Source organism: Urtica dioica, chromosome 5 (assembly GCF_054948205.1).
Source record: "Urtica dioica subsp. dioica isolate 48M chromosome 5, U.dioica_male_clone48M_v1_H2, whole genome shotgun sequence".
Taxonomy (NCBI): domain Eukaryota; kingdom Viridiplantae; phylum Streptophyta; class Magnoliopsida; order Rosales; family Urticaceae; genus Urtica; species Urtica dioica.
The window spans coordinates 34,340,712-34,363,851 of record NC_142760.1 but is presented as its reverse complement, the minus strand read 5'-3'; the positions used below and the strand labels follow the sequence as shown (position 1 = coordinate 34,363,851).

The window sequence follows — 23,140 nt, the reverse complement described above, 5'->3', positions numbered from 1 at the left end:
ATTTTGGCAAACAAATATCCAATTCTGATGAGTGGAATTGTTGCCACAAATCAGCCAACCACATGTTAATAAATAAAATTTATTAACTTTATTTCAACAATAAAAATATTGCCCATGGTTTTTTTTAGCCATCTTGATTATAAACATTATATATGATCATTTGACATTTAGCCGCACTTGGCTGTTGTAAGATATGCACAGTAAGAACGTATCCAATTTGTAAACCCCCAAAAAACAAGTTATTTAACATCTAGTCTCTTTAAAATATTCTTAATTTAGTTTTATCTTTAAAGAAGACAACGCAAGATGATTTCTGAATTACTTCAATTAATTAGAGCGTTCATTGGGCATTCGACAACAAAAGAGACTCTTTATAAGCAAGTTGTTCAGTTTGTTTTTTTGCCTTTTTTTTTCTTTTCTTTTTATATAAACAAAACATGTATATATTGTGAGAGCCATTTTATTTCCGAGGGATCATTATTTGTTTTAACTTTGACCAACCCGTTCTTGTTTCTACGTTTCTTTCTCTCTTCCTTATTAAATAATTCAGACAGTACTTTACAATCTTAATGAATTGGTAAACCCATATAGCCAAGATGTTAACGGTGTGTAGAAATAGGAGGAACAAAGTCTATGACACATTAATTTATTTTTATTTATTAGGTGGAATAACTGTTGTTAATCTCTATCGAATTAGCTTTGCGGTCAATTTTTAGCTGCCCTAATAATAGGAATTGGATAAAGATAGTGTAGGGCAAATAGTATAATTAATTTCGAGCGAAAAAAAAACAACGCAAATAGTAGAATTAATGATGCTAAAAAAATCCACACGACATATATTAAACATCATTCCTAAAGAATGGTTTTCGATAAATTAATATGAAAAGATATAATATCATCAATAAGTCAGTTTAGGAGTAGTGGTACGTACAAGATTTTCATCGTCTATTTTTCACTAAAGCAGAGACTCCGTAGATATATTACTAACATTTCACGCGTCGCAATTTAATGCCCGTATGGCTGTATCATATATTTATATAGCTCATTGATTTTTTTTCAATTCTATGGAATTTGCACTTCAGATATATATATATATATATATATATATATATATATATATATATATATATATATATATATCTTATAAATCAAAGAAATCCAACGCGGTAATAATTGTATTAAGATTACATCAACACGCGACTAAATTAACAAATAAGATTTACACTACAAGACCCCAAACACACAAAGCAAAATAACTAGCATACAAACATGTGATTAATGTAACAAGACTTCTATGGTCAACCGAAAGTTTCAATCATTGAAATTAATATACCGATAATATCAATATTAATATTAAAATGGTAATTTTACACATGTACTCGCAAGATTCCACTCGTTACAGGTAAGATTTTACCCAAATAAATAAATAATGGATAAAAATATGTATGTTATTTGTTAAAAATGATACAAGTATAAATAAGTTATAGTTTATAAATATCTTGACATCTGTTTAAAATTATTACTATAGTTATAATTATATATACAAATATATATATATATATATATGCCATCGGGATTTATAATATATTCTCTATAAGAAACGATTTCTTACAAAAAAAAAAAAAAAAAAATAGGTACTATAAATAACAAATAAAAAATAGAAAATATCAACAATATATCATGTGTTTAATTGAAATGCGCAGTTTATTCCTTTCGTTTCAAAAAATCAAACACCTATTTTCAGTTTAATATAAATGACACATAATTCACCTAAAAATATGTTATATTGCAAATGCCGTCATTTTCATTTATTTTATAATAAAAAAAAATTGAACTCCATAAAATACTCTTATTGAAATATCTCTTTATTTTCTATTTTATATATAAAAAAATTTAAATCATTTTTATAATAAATTAAGGATTTTTTTATAAAGAGATGTTTTGATTTTTTTCTTAATAAAATAGTAAATAGATGGGGAGTTCAATTTTTTTAAAACAATATATAAAAATGGTGGTATTTGCGATATAACGTATTTTTATGGAAAGTATTTGTCATTTATATTAAACTAACAAGAGATGTCTGATATTTCTGAAAACCGAATAGAGAAATCACGCATTTCGATTAAACACACGGAATACGAGATCCTTCTCCTTCCCTTTTTTGAGAAGAAAATGAGGTTGATATTTTTTTTTCCTAAAACCCAAATGTTTAAGTGTTTTTTATTTATTAATTCTAAGAGAATTTTGGGTTACACATTTATTAATGTAATTATTTTTTCTACGAAAGTGTTCATACTTTATTATAATTGTCGGATATATTAGGAGAATAGAGTGCGAACAAAACTGTAAATAGAGTAAGTCAAAGATATATTTATTTAATTCCTGACAAATTAGGGTATCTTATATATATTAGGATAGTTTTTATTGTGTTATAAAAAACTTGGTTATAACTATTTAAATTCAGAGATGAATGAGAAGAAAATAAGTCTCCATATTTTTCTCTCTAAATTATTATATGGTATCAGAGCTTTAGATCTTTGACCTAAAATCTTCCGCGACACAAAAACATTCTTCCTTCTCACGCCAAAAGTCGTCATCTCCATAATAATAATAGTAACCAATAAAAGACGAGACTCTTCAGACGGCCTCCCATCTCCAAGTCTATCTCAAGCCGACGAATTTCACTCTCGGGGCATTTTAAATTATACCCTAAAATAAATAATTGTATCACAAATATTATTTTTATTGACTTTTCATTGATGTTGATTATGATATTTATGTAAACTTCATTTTACCCTTATTCTTCATCCCCTCAAAAAAAAAAAAAAAAAAAACAGAGAGGAAGCCGTAAAAAATTTGCTTGAATACAAAGTCTCTCATTGAAACACAAAGAGGTTTGTAAGTTTTTTTTGTTGTTTCGGTTCAAAAAGTGTAGGTTTAATGATTTTTGGTTATTATATATTATATTTTATGTAAGTGAATAAGGTTAAAATGGGGTTTACATGTATTTTATGGTAAAATTTTGTTATTTTAATTAAATAAAAAGTACAAACTCGACATTTGTGAAAATTAAAAGTTAAACTCGAGATATTCCTTAAATACAGAGTATATATCCCAATATAGAAGAATAAGCATAACCAATATATTAAAGGTGTGTGAAAATAAGATAAGAAAAAAATTATATGGTACATTAATTTATTTTTATTTATTAGGTGGAATAAATGCTGTTAATCGCTCGCATCCGCTCTGTGGTCAATTTTTAGCTGTCCTAATAATGGGAATTGTATAAAAGTAACGTACGGAAAATAGTAGAATAATGATCAACAAAGTCCACAGCACCTAATTTTGCATCATTCCAAAAGAAATGTTTTTTCCAATGAATACATATGAAAATATACAATATGACGACGATGATCTCTCAAGTCTCAGTTTGGGATTAGTGATACAAGATTTTCCTGTCTATTTTTCACTAAAGACGACTTGGTAGACATATTAGTAGCATATCACACGTCGCATTTAACGCCTCGTAGTCCTTATGACACGGGGATTGGTTTCCTCCTAGTCTTCCCTAATGCATATAGGGAATGTATTTATCATTGATGTCTTTCAATTCTACAGAATTTGCACTAGACCTACGTGATATAAATTAATAAATAATTTAAAGAATCCACGTAGTAGTTACACTGATAATTTTTTTAGGGGACCCAATAAATTTGAACCAACGATCTCAATCTAATGGTGATGTGAAATTACCGCTAAATTAACCTAGGAACAGTGTTAGGCTAATAATTCTAACAAAGCACTCTGAGATTACTTTAACTAATGACTAAATTGACAAATAACATACACATCATAAGAACTAACAAACATAAAAATGTTTCAATCGCTAGGAGAACCTCATAATTAATGTATTTTTTTTCAATGAGTTCTGAGGGTACTTTAATTATTATCTCATTGGAAATTCATTGGAATAGACATTTCTCGGGGTCAGAGAGAGAAGAGGCGCTATTTCATGAGAAGGGGGCAAATGTCGGCGAGGGTTACATCGTCAAACAGGTATTAGTTCGATTGGGATTTTATTCTCTTCGTGTGGACTCCGACTGTGAGATCAACCCTCGTCGGAGGAGGCTGCGACGTTTTGGCGGGAACCGGCGACCTCGTTATCATGCTCCTCCCTCTTAGGAGTTCTCTGGGAACGACGACGTCCCAGGGAGTGCGGATCTTGTGTCCTATGGCCGCCGCTGGGGGGCAGCTCTCGGTGGTGGTGGATCCCGTCGACCGAAGTTTCGATCTGTTCATCAGTGTCGTCGTTAATGTGTGATCACATCCTAGCTAACACTTGTCACTCCGCAAGGTTATACATTTCTCTGTTCTAACCTCCATAATGACAAGAGACCAACTTCAGACTTCGAGCAGCCGTCTTCCGCTGGCCTAGAGTTTTCGTTTTGTCTGGGATCCACTAGTGGTACCATTTCCTTTTCATTATGACGTCAGCGCATACTGGGCTCTGACGGCAATGAGCTCGCGAATCGCGACCTTCACCCATTCCGCCATACGGTGCCTGCATCAGCTACCGTCGAGCCTCCAGTCCCGCAATGAGCTCGCGAATCGCGACCTTCACCCATTGCGTAAAGAGTACTCAGCGCACGGATATTTAAATCCGCTTCATACAAGTCATTGACTTGTAGGTACCACCGACAACGTTTTTAATCTTTGGGTACTCTAGCGTATAGAGTACACAACTAAGCATATACAGGAGAGCGCATTGGGTTTAATCCCGAAAGAATTATTGTTTCCCTTTCATGCTCGTTAAGTGTTTTAGATTGAAGACTCATGACGTGACTCCTGGTACTTCTACTCTCGGCTCGAATCCGAGAGTCCAACCTGCTCTCATGTCACCTCAAATCTAGCCAAAGTCTATGGTTAGTAGAGGAATCTAACTACAACAAAGTAGCAACGTGACTGGTTCAAGTTAGCGTTTGAACCTATGAATAAAAATCCAACTAAAATTTTACATAAAGAGTGGTCGAAGCCTTAATCTTCAGTGTTTGTGTCTTTTAAGGCTTTTCCTACTCTTTGTTATTATTAACACGTAAATGCACGTAAACAGGATTATTCCATTGGTAAGTAGTTGACTTATGTCTCCATGCTTACCTGGAATAGCTCGACAGAAGGTTCGACAACTTCCAGCGATGTCTTGCTTTTCACGTTCTCAGGAATACTTTACACTTGTCGAAGGTCAAAAGAACTAGCATACGAGGTTGAAAGTCCGTTAGTTATTGGATTCGAGATTACTTGAAAAAGATAGGGTTCGTTGTCGAGATTAGGTTTGAGTCGGTTCGATATTCGAGAATTTAATTTATTATTCTCCGGTTTTTCGAAAGTTAAACTTATTCAAGACTCGTATACTTTCGTATCGAGAATGATACGAAATAAAATTAAATAATAATTATGAGTCTTAAATAAGTTAATTAATCCGAAATTAAAATAACCGAGAATTCCAAAATGAATAATTAAATTAAATTCTCGAACGTTATTAAATAAATAATCATAAATTATTTATTTAAATAAATGAAATACATGGAAATAACCAACTAAGAGTATTTAAACGCTATAAGCGATTTAAAAAACTCACGAGTTAATCGAGCTTTAATTTCGATAACTCTTTTCTTGAAAACTCCAAAATACGGCTTCGTCGCCTTTGACTCGTCCGGTTCCTGCTCGTCCGACCAAATCTGTCATCAAACCGCGAAATCCGATCACGAGTTAATTCCTTAAATCCAATTCCAACATCTCGACTCAAAAACCCGAACCCAAACAAGTCACACAACCAAACACGAATCCAACCAACTTGTCACCAAACCTTTAGACTTGTCATAAAATTTCGAGACTCGTCATAAAAAAAATTTAGACTTGTCACAAAATTTTCTAGACTTGTCATAAAAATTTTAGACTCGTCATAAAATTCAAATTTAAAAAACCCAAGCCCGAACAAACAAAAAACACATATCGCATTTCATCAACTCAACCAAGCGAATCCTTAGCACAACACAAAAATGGCCCGAGGCTCAGATTCAAGAACACAACCCGGTCAAGACAATTCCTCGGCCAAGAACAACAACCAAGTCTCAAATTCAAAACATCCAGAATTACCAACATCATCACGGCCTCATCATCAACTGAAATTCAATTCACATCAAACCCTCAACAATTTTCACACGGCCAAGATAAATCAAACAACCAAAATTCGTCCAAAATTTCTCATAAATCCAACCAGCCATTTTCAATCAATATCCAACCATCAAACATGTTTACAAAAGTCTCAAATTCATCAACAACCCTTCAGAATCAAAAAGCCCCAAAAATTTTACTTCCATGAACCCTAAAAAAAAGATTTTAAGCCAAAAATCCAATCCAACCAAGAATTTCGTGCTCAATCCTCAAATTCATCTCATAAACATCAATAATCAAGCTCAATGAACATCACAACCAAGCCAAAACCTCAGATTTCACTCGGAATTCAAAACCCCCAAATTGAGCTATGAACCCTAGATTTCAATCAAACCAAGGAGATGAAATTTCTCACCGAATCAGCGAAATACCATTCACCCACTGCTTCCTCGTCCTCTTCCCGGTGATCTCCCCTTGCTCCGACGTCCCGGTGGTCCACGGCGGCCTCGCTCTTCCTCTCGGTGGCGCGCGCGTGGTGGAGAGCTCGGCTGGAGGCGGCTGGACGAGCGCAAGCAAGGAAGAAGAGAGATGCAAGGGTGGTGCTGGGGTTGATCGGCCGAGAGAGATAGCTTGAAGGAGATTAGATTTTTTTGTTTTTTTCCTTTGTTACTCTTTGCAGGTACAGCGCGTGAGGATGGAGGAAGAAGAAGATAAGGACGTGAAGAAGAAAGAAAGAGAAGAGAGAGAAGGTGAGGTGGCCGAATGGGAGTGGAGAAAAAGAAGGGGATAAGAACGCCACGTGGCATCTTCTCATTGAGCCACACGTCTCCTGAACCACCCCTCAAAAATCTTTTTCTTTCACTATCGTCCCTCAATTTGTTGCACATAAGTCCTTTCCAAATAAATCCTCTCAAACTCTTCCTTAATTAATAAAAAAAATAATCTTGAAAAATAAACTAGAATTTCTTATGAATCCCCGTTATCTTAAATATATTTAAGGGATTTCGGAATTTATTTTCACTCTTGAGATTCTAAGTATCCGAGTACGTTCCGAATAAATTTATTCGGAAAATAATATCGAGTTTACTCGAATATCCTTATTCCGAAATTTCATCAACCTTAAATATATTTGTTATTATTATTTTTTTTCCAAGATATTTAAAAATTAAGGACATATCATGTGCAACAAGAATTTGATTCAAAATAAAACTCGTTTATTTTATTCAAATTCACAAGTGGAGAGATACAAAAGTTTGTATATTACAATCTCTACCCCCTTAGAAGAGTTTCGTCCTCGAAACTTAGAACAAGGTAGGGTATTTCTTTTGCATTTCGCTGTCAAGCTCCCAAGTAGCTTCTTCCGCGGAGTGTTTCTTCCATAGTTATTTTACTAGAGGTATAGTCTTATTCCTCAAGACTTTCTCCTTGCGATCTAAGATTGCAGCAGCTGGTTCTTCATATCTGACGTCAGGAGAAATCTCAACCTCTTGATCTTGCAGTACATGTGAAGGATCAGACAAGTATTTCCGCAACATCGATACGTGAAACACATCATGGAGATTTGACATAGACGGCGGTAGGGCTAGGCGATACGCTGCCTTGCCTACTCGATCCAGAATCTCAAAAGGTCCAACAAATCTCGGGCTGAGCTTTCCTTTCTTTCCGAATCTCATGACACCACGCATCGGAGAGACTTTCAAAAAGACTTTCTCTCCTGCCTCAAACTCTAACGGCCTTCTACGCTTGTCTGCGTAGCTCTTCTGACGACTCTGAGACGTCTTCATTCGAGCTTGGTTCTCTTAATCGCTTCTGTGGTCTGCTCTAACATCTCATATCCAATAAATTTGCTTTCACCAGCTTCATCCCAATGAACTGGAGAGCGAAACTTCCGCCCATACAAAGCCTCATACGGTGCCATACCAATTGTTGCTTGGTAGCTGTTGTTGGACGAGAGCTCAACTACCGGAAGGTTACTCATTGCAAGTACAGCGCGTGAGGATGGAGGAAGAAGAAGATAAGGACGTGAAAAAGAAAGAAAGAGAAGAGAGAGAAGGTGAGGTGGCCGAATGGGAGTGGAGAAAAAGAAGGGGATAAGAATGCCACGTGGCATCTTCTCATTGAGCCACACGTCACCTGAAACCACATCTTTTTCTTTCACTCTCGTCCCTCAATTTGTTGCACTTAAGTCCTTTCCAAATAAATCCTCTCAAACTCGTCCTTAATTAATAAAAAAATAATCTTGAAAAATAACCGAGAATTTCTTATGAATCCCCGTTATCTTAAATATATTTAAGGGATTTCAGAATTTATTTTCACTCTTGAGATTCTAAGTCTCCGAGTACGTTCCGAATAAATTTATTCGGAAAATAATCTCGAGTTCACTCGAATATCCTTATTCCAAAATTTCATCAACCTTAAATATATTTGTTATTATTATTTTTTTACAAGATATTTAAAAATTAGGACGTATCATGTGCAACAAGAATTTGATTTAAAATAAAACTCGTTTATTTTATTCAAATTCACAAGTGGAGCGATACAAAAGTTTGTATATTACACAGAATTACCGCTTGTTGTTGTGGCGTAACTTCATTCCACGATGGAATGTGAGGAGGAATGTTCGCTCGAACTAGGCCCCCCAAACTCTTGGCAAATGTGCCAACCTTTCACTCTTCTTGACCTTCTCGCACTGTGCCCTCTTCTTGGGCGGATAAAACTGTTGAGAGCAGGATCAAAGACCATGACCGCCTTCTTTCTCTTTCTCATCCTTAAGGCAGAGTGTCTCATATACTATCGACAAACCAAAAACCTACACTTTCATGTAAAAACATACTGATTAACTAAACCTTAAATCGAGCCTCAGTGACTTAGACACAACAATTTAACAATTAAAAAATAATAGAATAAACTAAATCAAATACATTAATTAACTTAACAAGAACAGTTTTATATATAACAAAAGTAAACAATTAAATTATTTAACTCATTAGTAACTCGTTAAATTAACATAAAATTTCATATCTAACTTACTATAAAATAAATACACTTTAAAAAACTTCACAAATTCATTAAATTCAATTTAATAGGAAAACTAAACAACTACATCAAATTCAACATATTATTCAACATAATAATCTAACTAACACAAAAACAGAAACTAATGTAACAAATTAAAAAATTAATTTAACATATTAACTAATTAACTTAAATAATTACTAAATTAATTGCAAACTAACTTAAGAAAACATCAATAACCTTAGGTCTCGTAGACGTGTTCGAAGGGCGCCAGGAAGCAGGCAAGGCTGCGGCGCGACGTGGAGCTACAACGTAGAGTGAACTACGTGGAGCTTGACGCAACACGAAACTGAAGCGCAGAGAGGCATGGGGCTTTCAGGCGAGGCACTGGGTTGTCGAGCGAGCTCGCGGAAATGACGAGCGAGGCCCTGGGCTATCGACCAAGATGCAGGACTGTCGAGCGAATTATCTAGGGGAACGTTTGACCCGGAGCATGCGTCGAGGTTGAGCCAGATTGCGAGCTGTAACGAGTAGCCATCAACGAGCTCCCCGCGTTCATCCAATCGCACCCCTGAGGGACGACGACATTCACCTGAGGATCCTCTGTCTTTATCGGTTCATGCTAATAGAGGACGTCGTGGCCCTAATTCTGATGAGCCCGAATATGGACGAGCTGGAGTACGCACATCAGGCAGATGACGTTGATCGTAGTTATGATTAGTCTTTTTATTTAGTTTTTTTTATTACGTTCAGATTATTTTTATTTCGTTTTAATTTTGTTTACGCTTTTGATTAGACTTATTACTATGTATTTTGTTATAAACAAACTTTTTGATTTTACGTCTTTGAAAATTAAATTAAATGAAATATGAAAATTTTAATTAGAATCCGAAAAATATATTATATTAAAAAAAGAATAATAAACATTGGCATTAGAAGCGATAATCCGCTTCTAAATATTTCTCGCGAAATTGAGGGAAACAAATAGAACGACAATACGCTTCTAATGTTGCTTCTATACTATTTCCGCCATTTTGCACGAGCCATTTTCAGCACCAGAAAGTATACTTAGAAGCGACTCTGGAGGGGACATGTCTCTTCTAAAGATTTCGTTTATACTATTAGAAGCGACTAAACTTTTGAAGCGACATAGTCGCTTCTAAAGATCAATTAGAAGCAACATTTTTTTTTCCTTTAGATGCGACATTTTTTGCATCTAAAGGCCATGTTTGTAGTAGTGAATCTGCCGCTCAAGCTTCACTCCCTTGAATTCGAAATTTCAGAGCATCGTGGCGCTCATTCTTCATCACTTTCTCTCCAGCAAACATATTTCCAAGATAAACATATTCAGAGCACCTATATTTTTGAATGTTAATTAAATACGATTGAAAATATAATATCATTCAGTATAACAATGAAATCTGGAGCCTTCCATGAATAAGGCATGAAATCTACTGATGGTGCTCTCCGACGTGGCAAGTATGACGGTTGACATCTATAAAGTTTTCCACGCATTCTTCATAGTCATCGGTTCTAACAAAGTCGTATTGCTGATCACCAATGTGTCCGCCATCTTCGTCACTATTGTTCACTTTGTCAGATTCATCATCTTGTCTGTCATTTCCGTCCCCAATGTGAACATCTCATGTTAAACATCTTGTCTATCATTTCTGTTTCCATTAATTGTGCACATCATCATGTTAATCGTAGTTGTGCTCCAAACGAGTCAATTCTTCGATCATTCTTTTGTTCTCTTTAGTTGCACTTGGGTTAAAACCCAACGCGGCGATAATCGTCACATCATCTATGTGCATTATGATATGAAACTCTTAAGGCTGCAATATCTTTCTTCACCAAGCTTACACACATGGAAAAAGTTTTGATGTTTGTGCTTCATATAGTAGGCAACATGAGCGTCGTTCTTGACTATGGTAGAAGCCATTGGAATAGCCCCCATGGCATAAGGAACTTCAATCTTCATGTCAACCGTAAATCTTTCGAAGTCAATCAACTCGTACAGCATATCCACCAAGTGCACGTAGCTAATATGTTTGGAAACATAAAACGCGAAGGTCACAACATCTGTAAACAACCACTTTTGATCTTATAAGACAAACAGTACAAAAAAACAAGAAAATGATATTATTGATCACAAAAATTTAAAAAAAAATCCTCTTAAGCATCTCCATTCATTGCAAAGTATCTCAATCCGTCACAAATCATCTCAATCTGTAGCAATTCGTCCCAACCAATCTCTACCCATCATTATCTAAGAGTCTAATCGCAAATTGTCTCTACGCCATCTCTACCCGTCGCAAGGTATCTCTAAAATTGTCTCAAACTATCTCAAACCGTCGTAACCCGTTGTTGATGTCGATTTTCAGATCGATCAACAATCACATAGAAAATAGAAAATGAAATAACGAAGTGTTTTGAAGGGGTTCAGAAAGGCGTCGTATAAGAAACAATTTTATGACAATAAATAATAACAATATATGAATATTAATTAATTTTATTGATTTAGAAGAGAGTTACAAATGGACGGGGTGACGAACTCAACAGGTCGAGCTCAAGGCCGTAAATGTAAGAATACAATATAGAATTAGTTGGAAACTGAGAATGAGAGATTGCGTGTGCCAAAATCGTCCTCTCATATTCTATTTATAGGCGAGACGGAACCTTCTGGCCGAAGACACGTGTTCCTCGATCCACTTTCCTCGCCGAGGTCGTAGTCGTCCGAGATCCGGTCTTCGCGGCGCGGTCTACTCTTTGACTGATCCTTCGGATAAGGAAGACGTGGTCGAACTGGCATCCTTCACCGAGCCGGGAAATGTTGCTGGGCTTAGGCCGATCTGCCAAGAGTGAATTGGGCCCGTAATTGATTTCGTGGACTGATCTTCAAGCTTATTACGGGCTTTAGTCGGGTCAAAGCCCATCCGAAATAATATTAAATATTTGAATTTTTATACCCCCACAATTAGCCCCCAAATATTTTGAAAATATTTCGAATATTTTGAAAATATTTAACGCAGAGAATTTAAACTATTCCGAATAGAAAGGGGGAGATCGAAGATTTGGAACCACGTGGCATCGTATGAGAGCCCAACCTCTTCACACGTGTCTTGATATAACCGTATTTCGTAGGTCGAAGTCGAAGAGTCGGAGAATCTATTATCTTTGCAGATATCGAGGGAAATATCTTAGATTTGATTTGATTTGATTTCCGAAATCATTATATTTTTTCGGAATTTCGGGTAATAATGAAACATATAAATAAGAGTGCCGAAGAGTCACTTCTTCTCACTTATATTCTCGTCGTCCGTGGTTAAAAGGTAACTTTCTCTTCTGAGTTTCTCTCTCTACCCCTTAAACTCTCTCTCTAAGTTCTTCATTTTTGGTTAGACTTCGACCACTTTTTATTCTTAGTTCGACGAGCCAACTCAAGAAAGTTCATAACTTTAAACACTTCGCCCCTAAAAACCATAGTTTTAGAATGTCGGGCTCAGGACTTCGTCCATCAGGGTCTCAACCTTTAGGGAACGAAGACATACTGTTACCTTCTGCCGTGACCTCGACCGGCCTTAGGAGAATCCGTGAAAAGTATCAGATTCCCCCAGAAATTAATATCCTTCTTCCTCCTCCTGGGGCTACAGCCGACACCGTACTGGAGGGTTATTGCTGTATATATGAAATATGGCGGGAGAAATGTGGTTTAAGATTTCCCGTTCACCCTCTCCTATTCGACTTCGCCCAGACTCTAGGGTTGACCATTCCCCAAATGTGTCCGAATTTTGTTAGGATGGTAATGGGTCTAATAGTTGTGGCCTACGAGGAAAAAGATCAAACTCTCTTTGATGGATTTAGTCCGTCTTTGTGTGGTCAAGGCGAACTCGAAACACGATCCGAAGTGTTTCTACCTCTCGAAAGCCGCGGGCAAGGGTGTGATCTCGGGCCTTCCTTCGAAGGACAAATTTTGGGGGATGCGATATTTTTACTTTGTTGTGAACTAGCATTCACTCGGGGATCGAGCTCGTTCTTTCTCGTCAAAATGGGCGAGCTCGCCGAGTATGCATAAAATTTAGTTCGCCCGTATTTATATTCTTTACAATGACATTTACTCATCATTTTTTTTTAGAAAAAATCAAAGCGCCATCCCAAGGAGTTGAGTTCGCCGAGAAATTATCATTACTGCAGTTGGGCGAAGTAGAGTGGTCGAGCTTTACTCCTTTCAGATTCATTTCGGCCAAAGTTTGACCTTTTCCACCAAGTATATCAGAACACCTAAAGGAAGGTTAGTTCGACGATTTCGACATTATCCTCTTCTCTTATTAATTTTGATCATTATTCATTATTTTCCTTTTTAGTCGGAGACAATATGAACACTCATATCAGTGCCCGGGATGCGAGGAAGCAGAGGAAAGGGGGTGCCGCCTTGACTTCGGCCTCCTGTGGATACTCCTGAGGTCGAAGTGACCGGGGTTCGCCTAGTATCCAAGATCCCGGTCGTCTTGGTGCCTTCTGACGGGGTACCTGAGATGGCCGAGGATGCTCCCCTAGGCGTCCAGGGGGACGGGGTTCCTGAGGTCGAGGAAGACCAGACCCCCGGGATCGAAGACTCCACTGAGGGGGCCGAGCGAGTTCGAGTCCTCGAGAAGGCCGAAGTCGCGGGCACGACCAAGAAAAGGAAGGCGCCGGCGAACCGAGCCCCCGATGGGGGTGCTCCCGGAGAGAAGAAGAAGAAGAAGAAGAGGAAAGAGCCGGCTTTCGAGCTCGCCGGCCGGGACGGGGAATGGCTCGTCCCTGAGACTCTTGTGACCGCGGTGACCAGGGCGGACAAAGGCAAAGCCGCAGCTGAAGGAAGCAAGTCTTCCTCGAAGTCGAGGTCTGGGGGTCGAGATGATTCCGCCCCACCCGCGTCCCGGAAGAAGAAACACGTCATCAACTTCCATTATGCGCGGGATCATCTGCTGTGTGACGATCTTTACTCCTCGGCGGGGCTTCTTCGTCAGGTGACGTGTTCTAGGATGGATCTTCCGAAGGTTCCCGAGCTCGCCGAAGAGGACTGGTACAGGATGATGGCATCGACCATAACTGGGGTGAGTTTTTTTTTTTTTTTGTGGCATAGCCGATATGTTATACTCGTTATTATTTTATGTTATGATCGAACTGATGAGAGTTGGGTTGATTTCAGCTGTCCACCCAACTGAACCGAGGTGTTTTTTGCTATGAAAAGCACCTTCGTGACGCCAAGGTCGAGCAGGAGAAGCTTGCTGAGGTTCAGAAGGGGACGGAGTTGCTGCAGGCCGAACTCCAGGGGATGAACGACAAGATCGCCACCCTTCATGACGATCTCCAAGCCAAGGATGCCTTATTGGAGAAGTCGTACAGCAAGATTGAACGCCTCAATGGCCAAGTTCAATACTTGTCCGTCGACCTCGACGATAAGAAGGAGAAGGTCAAAGGTTGGGCAGCTCGTTCCAGCGGCTTCGAGAAAGAAAGGAACAAGCTGGCGGCTGATCTTGAGGCGCGGGACAAAGAGCTGAAGGATGCTCTGAAGGAGATCGCCCGGATGAAAAGAACGGAGAAGGCGGAGCGAGATCGGGCGGTGCGCGCGGTGAGGAATGCGATTTCGTTGAAGTATCAGGAGCAGATACTCAAGCATCGCGCGCAGAAAGAGAAGATGGACGAGGCCGTCCTTATTCTCAAGAAGCTCGAGCAGTGTCGGGGGAATAAGGAGTTGATTTCGGAGGCTTTGAAAGGCGAGATCTCAGACTGGGCGGCCGAGATGAAGGATACTGAGGACGACATCGCCCAGTACGAAGCCGATTACGAGGCCGTCGTTATTCCTGAGGCCGAAGACGTCCCGTTCACTCCGTACTCGGACCAATCTCCCGTCGATGCGTCAGCGGCCGATGGAGAGACTTCTACCATCAACGAGCACGGCTCAATGCTTGGCCGTGCCGACGAGGTCCTCAACTCCATCCCTGAGGGGAACGAAGAGGCGGCGGCGTTTACTCCTACTCCAGAGCATCGAGATGTCGAGGCCGAACCCCGTGACCAAGCTTGAATCTCCTCGTCCCGTTCTCGTTTTTTTTTAAATAAGTGGTTTATGGGGCCCGTGTGTTTTGGGCGAAGTTTTTATTGCTTTTGATACGATTATGAAGGGCTTCGGTACCCCTTTTTTATTTGAATTTATGTTATTATTTTATGCAATTTCGATTTTTAATTTTGCCAAGTTTTTTTAGCTCGCCAAAATCTATTATGAATGCATGGATGTTTATTCTTTTATTCAGTCCGTCCGGCCGATCTGAATATCATTATTTTGTTTGTTCCTGAGACAGCTCGGATTAGTATAATCTGTAAAGTCTTTTAGGTCGCTTGTATTCGGCCTAAAATGTTTCCCTTAAAAGTTTCAGATGATTTTGCTAAGTTATTTAGATCGTCAAAGAACTAAAAAATTTCCCTTAGGCTGAGGTTTTGAATTGGTTCGTCGTTCAAAATCTGTTAAGTCGTTCGGACTATCGCCTGTCCGAAGTGTTTCCCTTTAGATCTGAAGCCGAAGTCCACAAATAAATTTGGTTAGAATTTTAAGTCTTTTAGATCGTCGGAGACCTAAAAAGTTCCCCTTAATATTTTCGGACGAGGTCGACCCTTGCGGGTGTGATCTCTGATGACGCTGCGAGGTGTCGGCTCTCGCCAAAGTCGTCGTGAGGTGTTTGTACTGCTAGCCTAGTCCGAGGTCGGGGTCATTGGCCGAGGTGCGAGCTTCGTGGCTCAAGAGGGTAGGGGGACTGTGCCTTTGTGGTAGGAGGCTGCCTACGTACCCTTATGCAAGGATCAAGTCGGACGTAGTTCAATTCTTACTGGTTTCAACAGTAGTATTTTTTGAGGTTCGAGAAGTTCCATGATCTTAAAACCGGGATTTCGTTGAGTGTTTCAAGTTCATAAACGCCGGGATAGGTTACTCTGGTGACCCTATAGGGGCCTTCCCATTTTGCCCCGAGTTTTCCGGCTCAGCAGTGTTTTGGAAGATTTTTCGGAGGACCAAGTCTCCTACATCGAATCTTCTTGTATTAACATCTTTGTTGTAGAATCTAGCGATGGATTGCCTATAACGGGCTAACCGTGATAGGGCTGAATCTTGCTTTTCCTCCACTAGGTCTAAGGCATCATATAGAGCCTCGTCATTTTTTGGCTCATCCTCAGGTGCGTATTTTACCCTAAGGGTTTGCTCCTGATGCTCAATTGGGATGACAGATTCGACTCCATGGACGAGGGAAAATGGAGTTTCCCCTGTCGGCCTCCGCGGGCTGGTTCGGTATGCCCATAGCACGCCTGGCAGTTCTTCTGCCCACCGCCCTTTCTCGGCATCGAGCATTTTCCTTATGGAGTCAACTATGGTCTTATTTGTTGCTTCCGCGTGCCCATTTCCTTGAGGATATCGTGGTGTTGATATTCTGACTTCAATGTTGGTATGGAAGCAAAACTTTCTAAACTTTTTCGATATGAATTGTGATCCGTTGTCTGTTATGATCTCGTGGGGAGTTCCATGTCGACAAATTATATTTTTTTTCAGATGAATGCTGTGATGTCGACGTCCTTTATCAAGACGAAGGCGCCAGCTTCCACCCATTTTGAAAAATAATCTGTTAAGATTAATAGAAATCTTAACCCGCCAGGGGCGGCCGGCATTGGTCCCACAATGTCCATAGACCATTTCATGAATGGGTATGGCGCCGAGATAGATGACAATTCTTCCGCGGGTCTTTTTATGTTGGGGGCATGGCGTTGACACTAATCGCAGCGGCGCGAGTGCGCCTCACAGTCTGCCAGCATGGTCGGCCAAAAGTAGCATTGCCTCTTTATTTTGATGGCAAGCGCTCGTCCACCTGCGTGATTTCCGCATTCTCCTTCATGCACGTCTTCCAGGATTCGTTTAGAATCCTCCATCCCGACGCACTTGAGGTAGGGTCCTGCGAAGCTTCTTTTAAACAGGCTTCCATCTATGATGCAAAATCTCGCGCTTCTCAGCACGAGCTTACGTTTTGCCATCTTATCGGAAGGGACCGTACCAGTCGTGATGTAATGTAGTATTTCATCTCTCCAATCCCCCCTTCTATTGTTATGACCGCGGCGATGGTCGTGGCGATAGAAGGTTGTTTGATTGTCTTGACTGGTATGACCATTTTGAGGTCCGGATCCGAGGTAGATGCCAGGGCAGTCAATGCGTCGGCCGAAGTATTCTCGCCTCGAGGGATCCTTGTCAGGGAGAATTCTTCGAAGCTTTTTGTTAGTTCTTTTACGACTTTTAGGTAAGCTTCCATTCGCTCATCCCCAGTTTCGTATTCCCCGGAGTATTGGTTTGCTACGAGTTGGGAGTCGCAGAAAGCTGCCACTTTCTTTGATCCAACTGCAGTGGCCAACCTGAGTCCGGCGACTAGTGCTTCGTACTCGGCTTCATTGTTTGATGCGATGAAGTCGAGCCTAAATGATTGTTCTATAGTCTCACCGTGAGGGGAGGTCAGGTGTATTCCTACTTCTGCCTCCTGCTTCGATGATGCCCCGTCCACTTTAAGTGTCCAGGTACCTTCGACTTCGGTCACGGTGGGACTTTCCCTCGGGAGTTCGATGATGAAATCCGCTAAAACTTGCGATTTAGCGGATGTCTTCACTCGGTACTCAATATCGTATTCACTCAGTTCCACGGCCCACTTGTAATCTTCCTGATTGATTAGGGCTATGTAGGAAACTTCTGAGTGGATGTGAGGTCATTACTATTATGGTGTGAGATTGGAAGTATGGTCGAAGTTTTCGCGCGGCGAAAACGACGGCCAAGGTCAGTTTCTCCATAATAGGATATCGAGTTTCAGCATCGACTAACGACTTGCTTGTATAAAAGATTGGTCGTTGGTCCCCTTGCTCTTCTCTGATGAGTACTCCACTAACTGCCGCTTGAGATACTGCGACGTATAGATAGAGTGGCTCCCCTGCAACGGGTTTTGCCAAGATTGGGGGTGTCGATAGATACTCTTTCAATTTTTTGAACGCCTCTTCGCATTTGTCGTCCCATTCGAGCTTCTTGTTTCCTTTAAGGAGCCGATAGAAAGGAAGACATTTATCTGTAGATCGAGAGATAAAGCGGCTGAGGGCAGCGATGCGTCCCGTCAACCTTTGAACTTCACGCCTGTTACGGGGTGAAGGCATCTCTCGCAAGGCGTGTAATTGATCCGGGTTAGCCTCAATTCCTCATTGGGTAACTAAATACCCCAGGAACTTACCGGATGATACTCCGAACGAACATTTGGTGTGATTGAGTTTCATTTTATATTTATTCAGTACCTTGAAACATTTCTTTAAATGCCCTATGTGGTCGTTCTCCCTTAGGGATTTTACTAGCATATCGTCGATATATACTTCCATCGTCTTCCCTATCTTTTCCTTGAACATTTCGTTGACTAACCTTTGATAGGTGGCGCCAGCGTTCTTTAGTCCAAAGAGCATGACCTTATAGCAATACGTGCCTCGGTCGGTGATGAAAGCTATTTTTTCTTGGTCATCCGGATGCATCAGGATTTGGTTATATCCTGAGAATGCGTCCATGAATGAGAGTATTTTATGCCCCGCGGTCACTTCGACTAGCTGGTTGATGTGAGGCAACGGGAAGCTGTCTTTGGGGCATGCTTTATTTAGATCGGTGAAATCGACGCATACCCTCCATTTCCCATTTTTTTTTCTTTACGACAACAGTGTTTGCCAGCCAATCCGGGTATTTCACTTCGCGGATTGAATCTGCACTGAACAGTCTTTCAACTTCGTCGTTGACTATCCGTGCCCTGTCGGAACCGAGCTTTTGTCTTTTTTGTTTTATCGGTTTAAAACTGGGATCGACGTTAAGTTGGTGAGACGTGACGTCGATGCTTATTCCTGGCATATCTTCGGTTGACTAGGCGAAGGTGGATTTGTTTCGTTTTAAGAAACAGATCAGTTCTCGCCTGATGCCACCTTTAAGCTTAGTTCCGATTCCTACACACTTGGAAGGATCGGAGCCATCGAGCTGTACTTGGACCGTTAACTCAGTGCTTGGTGCATCAAGGGAGTCGGGGTCCTCTAGTGCGGAAACGCTCTCGGCCGACTCCACGTTCATTAGTTGCTATTGCTTTTCTTTAATTGTCTTGGCACAATGTTTGTGGCTAGTGAGATAGCAACTGCGGGAGGTTGTCTGATTACCTCGGATCTCTCCTATTCCCTCAGGCGCAGGAAAACGAATACATTGATGAAATGTTGAAGGCACAACCCTCATCATATGTATCCATGGTCTTCCCAAGATAATGCTGTAGGGGGAGAGACAGTCTAGTACTTGAAACTCTACTATTTTGTTGATTCCATGTGTTTTTACGGGCAACCTGATTGTTCCCAAGGATGGAGTAGTGGACCCATTGAAACCTGTTAAATGTGTTCGTTCTCTTTCAATCTCGTCTTCATCGATTCCCATCCTTGCCAGGGTATCCTTGAAAATAAGATCTACAGAGCTGCCACCATCGATTAGAACTCTCGCAACCTCACAGTTAGACACGTCGATCGTGATCACGAGTGCGTCGTCGTGTGGTTCGGTTGTCCCAATTGCTTCTTTTTCGGAGAACGAAATTTGAACATCTTGTTCTAATCTGATTTTGGTCGTTTGGTTACTCAATCGTCGTTGATGTGTTTTGATGGAGTTAACCGTTTCGTTGCAAAACTTTGAGCCGCCCATTATGAAGTCAACTCTGTGTTTTGCGACAGTCGGCGGGGAGTTTGGTTCCCCTTCCTCCTCAGGTCTCGCTCTCTTGGGGGAGGGGTTGCCCATTCCCCTGTTGTTGCTATTGAAGACTTTCTTCTTTGGCGGGGGTCCTAGATCAACATCTTTTAGTTCCCCATTCGCATATTTCTCGGCTAAAGCCTTACGCATGGTTTCGCAGTTAACCTTGTCGTGGCCGTTAGCCTTGTGGAAACTGCAATACGCATTGGGGTCCCGTGTCCATTTCTTAGCCTGGGGGCCTCCCTCCTTAACGTCATCACTGACATTGAGCATATAATTAGGAGGGGCGTGTTGCTTTTTGGCGTGAGGTACGGCGCGTGGGGATTAGTCCTGCGAGGGTTATTCCCAGTGTTTACGGTCCTCACCCAAGTATTGGAGGATGGTTTCTTTTCGGCCGCGGGTTGCCTCTCGTAGGAAGCAAATTCTTCTTCGGCCTTTGCGTAATTCGCGGCCTTATGAATTGCATCCTCTAGTGTGAGGGGGCGGTTAACAGTCATCTCCAGTTTCAGCTTTGAGTCGTGCCTTAATCCGTTCCTCAGAGAGGTTATGGCAGACTCGTGGCATACGTTAGAGATTTTCGAGAGTACGTCCTTGTAACGGATCATGAAATCCTTCAAAGATTCGTTCTCTCTCTGTTGGATTCCCCATAAGTCTGCTATGGTCAGATCGTCCTCCACGAACATCGAATAATGTTTCAGGAATGCAGCCGATAGCTTATTGAAACCATCAATGGAGTTTGGTTCGAGTTTGGAGAACCATTCCAAGGCAGGTCCGAACAAGCTTTCAGTGAATAGTTGGCAGTATCCCGCCTCCAATTCTCTCTCAGAGAGCATAACCCGTCCCATTGCGACTCTGAAGGACAATATGAAAGCTTTCGGACTTGAGGTGCCATTGTACCGTGGAAGGCGAACCTTTCCGGTATCTCATAGTTGCACTTCAGTGATGTTTCTGGCGAAAGGAGTTCGCCTCGTTTCTTCAACGAGACGATCTATCTCGAACAGCTCTCAGCTCGGTCGTTATAGATTCCTTGAACCTGTCTAGTTCGGTCATACTGGGTTCGCCACTACGAAAGAGGCGAGGTCCCGATTGTGCCGGACTGACCGCGGTTGCACTTGCCGGGCCCTGACGGGTCTGATTCATCCCGCCAAAACGCTGGGGGGTGAATGTTTGGTAGATCGCTGGAGGGCAAGGTCCCGAATCGGTCGGGAAAGGTCCGGACGGTGCTCCCCCGAGCGGAGGCTGAGGGAGTCCGGAAGGATCGATCGTGACTTCTGTCGCGATCTCGCCAGCAGCACCCCCAAGCTGAAAGCTTGTGATGGGAGACTGGTCTGTTCCTCGGGCGACCTGTATCCCAGAGAAATCCAGATGGACTCCGGGAGGGATAGCTCGACTTGTTTGCGCAACCGAGGTTGCTTGGCGAGCTGACTCAGAGGCGGTCATATCTTCGGATCCCACTTGAGGATCCGGGGTGTTTTGAGGAGTCGAGAGAGTATTCAACCGGTCATTGAGAGCACGGTTGGTCTCGACTTGCTCATCTATCTTTTTGGTCAGCATATCCAGGATTGCCCTGATCCCCTGAGGGATCTCTTCTCCGGATTCGTAATGAGTCGGAGTGGAAGACATGATAAAAAAATTTCTTTCTACGAACTGCTTCTTCCGAGATTGGTCTTTCTGAATTTTCCCACAGACGGCGCCAAATTGTTGATGTCGATTTTCAGATCGATCAACAATCACATAGAAAATAGAAACTGAAATAACGAAGTGTTTTGAAGGGGTTCAGAAAGGCATCGTATAAGAAAAAATTTTATGACAGTAAATAATAACAATATACGAATATTAATTAATTTTATTGATTTAGAAGAGTTACAAATGGACGGGGTGACGAACTCAACATGTCGAGCTCAAGGCCGTAAATGTAAGAATACAATATAGAATTAGTTGGAAACTGAGAATGAGAGATTGCGTGTGCCAAAATCGTCCTCTCCTATTCTATTTATAGGCGAGACGGAACCTTCTGGCCGAAGACACGTGTTCCTCGATCCACTTTCCTCACCGAGGTTGTAGTCGTCCGAGATCCGGTCTTCGCGGCGCGGTCTACTCTTTGACTGATCCTTCGGATCAAGAAGACGTGGTCGAACTGGCGTCCTTCACCGAGCCGGGAAATGTTGCTGGGCTTGGGCCGATCTGCCGAGAGTGAATTGGGCCCGTAATTGATTTCATGGACTGATCTTCAAACTGATTACGGGCTTTAGTCGGGTCAAAGCCCATTCGAAATAATATTAAATATTTGAATTTTTATACCCCCACACCCGTCTATCAATATTGTAGCGAAAAATCAAAATTTTCATCTCTACTATTACAAACCATCTAAAAGTCCAGAAAATTTTCAGACTATTTAACATTAAAACAAGGGAACTTACTCATTTTTATGATCTTTAAACTTCATTTAAGAGTACTTTTGTCCGAAAAATGGACAAAATTCCAATTTCATATATTATAAACATAAGAAATCCAATTACGATATTTTAAAGGTTTTTAAGTCTAGAAAATGAAATTTATCCATTAATGCAACCCCTTGGCAGTGGTGTAACTAATTTAACCACTTGTCCACGTCATCGACACACCAAGTTTCGTTGATGTACACTGGATTGTAATGATGTACACGTCAGCTCATGTACATTCACACTCGCGGAGGGAATATAGCGGCTCACCTCTTAGCTGGCAAAACCTTTATGCGTCATACCAAAATTTTAGTTAGGCTCTTGAATGTCCTTCATACATTATCCATGTAATTTCCGCGGAAGCTCCATTATGTTAATGAGAAAGATTATTGTTTTGCTTTAAAAATAAACGATACAACATATGAGCTTGGAATATTTTTTTATAAGAAATTGCGGCATAAATACGTAATGTTACAGAAACATACACTTAAATATCTATTCATTTTTTTCGTGGTAAAAATACCTTATATTAAGTTTCAGTTGCAGCATTTAGGGGTGTACAAAAATTAACCGAAAATTGGTTAAACCGATAACCGAACCGATCCGAAACCGAAATTCGGTGCCACGTCATCAAACCGAAAATTCGGTTCGGTTAACCGAAACCGAATTTAAGAATCGGTTCGGTTATCGGTTTTGAAAATCCAAAAAATCGGTTATC

At 40.7% G+C, this 23,140-nt stretch overlaps 2 protein-coding genes and 1 long non-coding RNA gene across 3 annotated transcripts; all 3 read right to left on the bottom strand.

Annotated features, from left to right (window-relative positions):
• Window positions 1-5,523: 5,523 nt before the first annotated feature.
• On the bottom strand, window positions 5,524-6,990 carry LOC149398049 (uncharacterized). Its single transcript, XR_016296916.1, has 2 exons — window positions 6,587-6,990; window positions 5,524-5,735 (listed from the first exon to the last, which is right to left on the bottom strand). It is a non-coding gene; the product is annotated as an uncharacterized LOC149398049 (long non-coding RNA).
• A 9,157-nt stretch (window positions 6,991-16,147) lies between these two features.
• Window positions 16,148-19,330, bottom strand: LOC149398048 (uncharacterized). The gene is made up of 4 exons (XM_089614437.1): window positions 19,179-19,330; window positions 18,926-19,040; window positions 17,259-17,909; window positions 16,148-16,681 (listed from the first exon to the last, which is right to left on the bottom strand). Exons 1-4 carry the CDS (start codon window positions 19,328-19,330, stop codon window positions 16,148-16,150), a joined length of 1,452 nt encoding a protein of 483 aa, XP_089470563.1.
• Window positions 19,331-19,336: 6 nt separating this feature from the next.
• On the bottom strand, window positions 19,337-20,826 carry LOC149398047 (uncharacterized). The gene is made up of 2 exons (XM_089614436.1): window positions 20,246-20,826; window positions 19,337-20,174 (listed from the first exon to the last, which is right to left on the bottom strand). Exons 1-2 carry the CDS (start codon window positions 20,824-20,826, stop codon window positions 19,337-19,339), a joined length of 1,419 nt encoding a protein of 472 aa, XP_089470562.1.
• Between the last annotated feature and the right edge of the window lie 2,314 nt (window positions 20,827-23,140).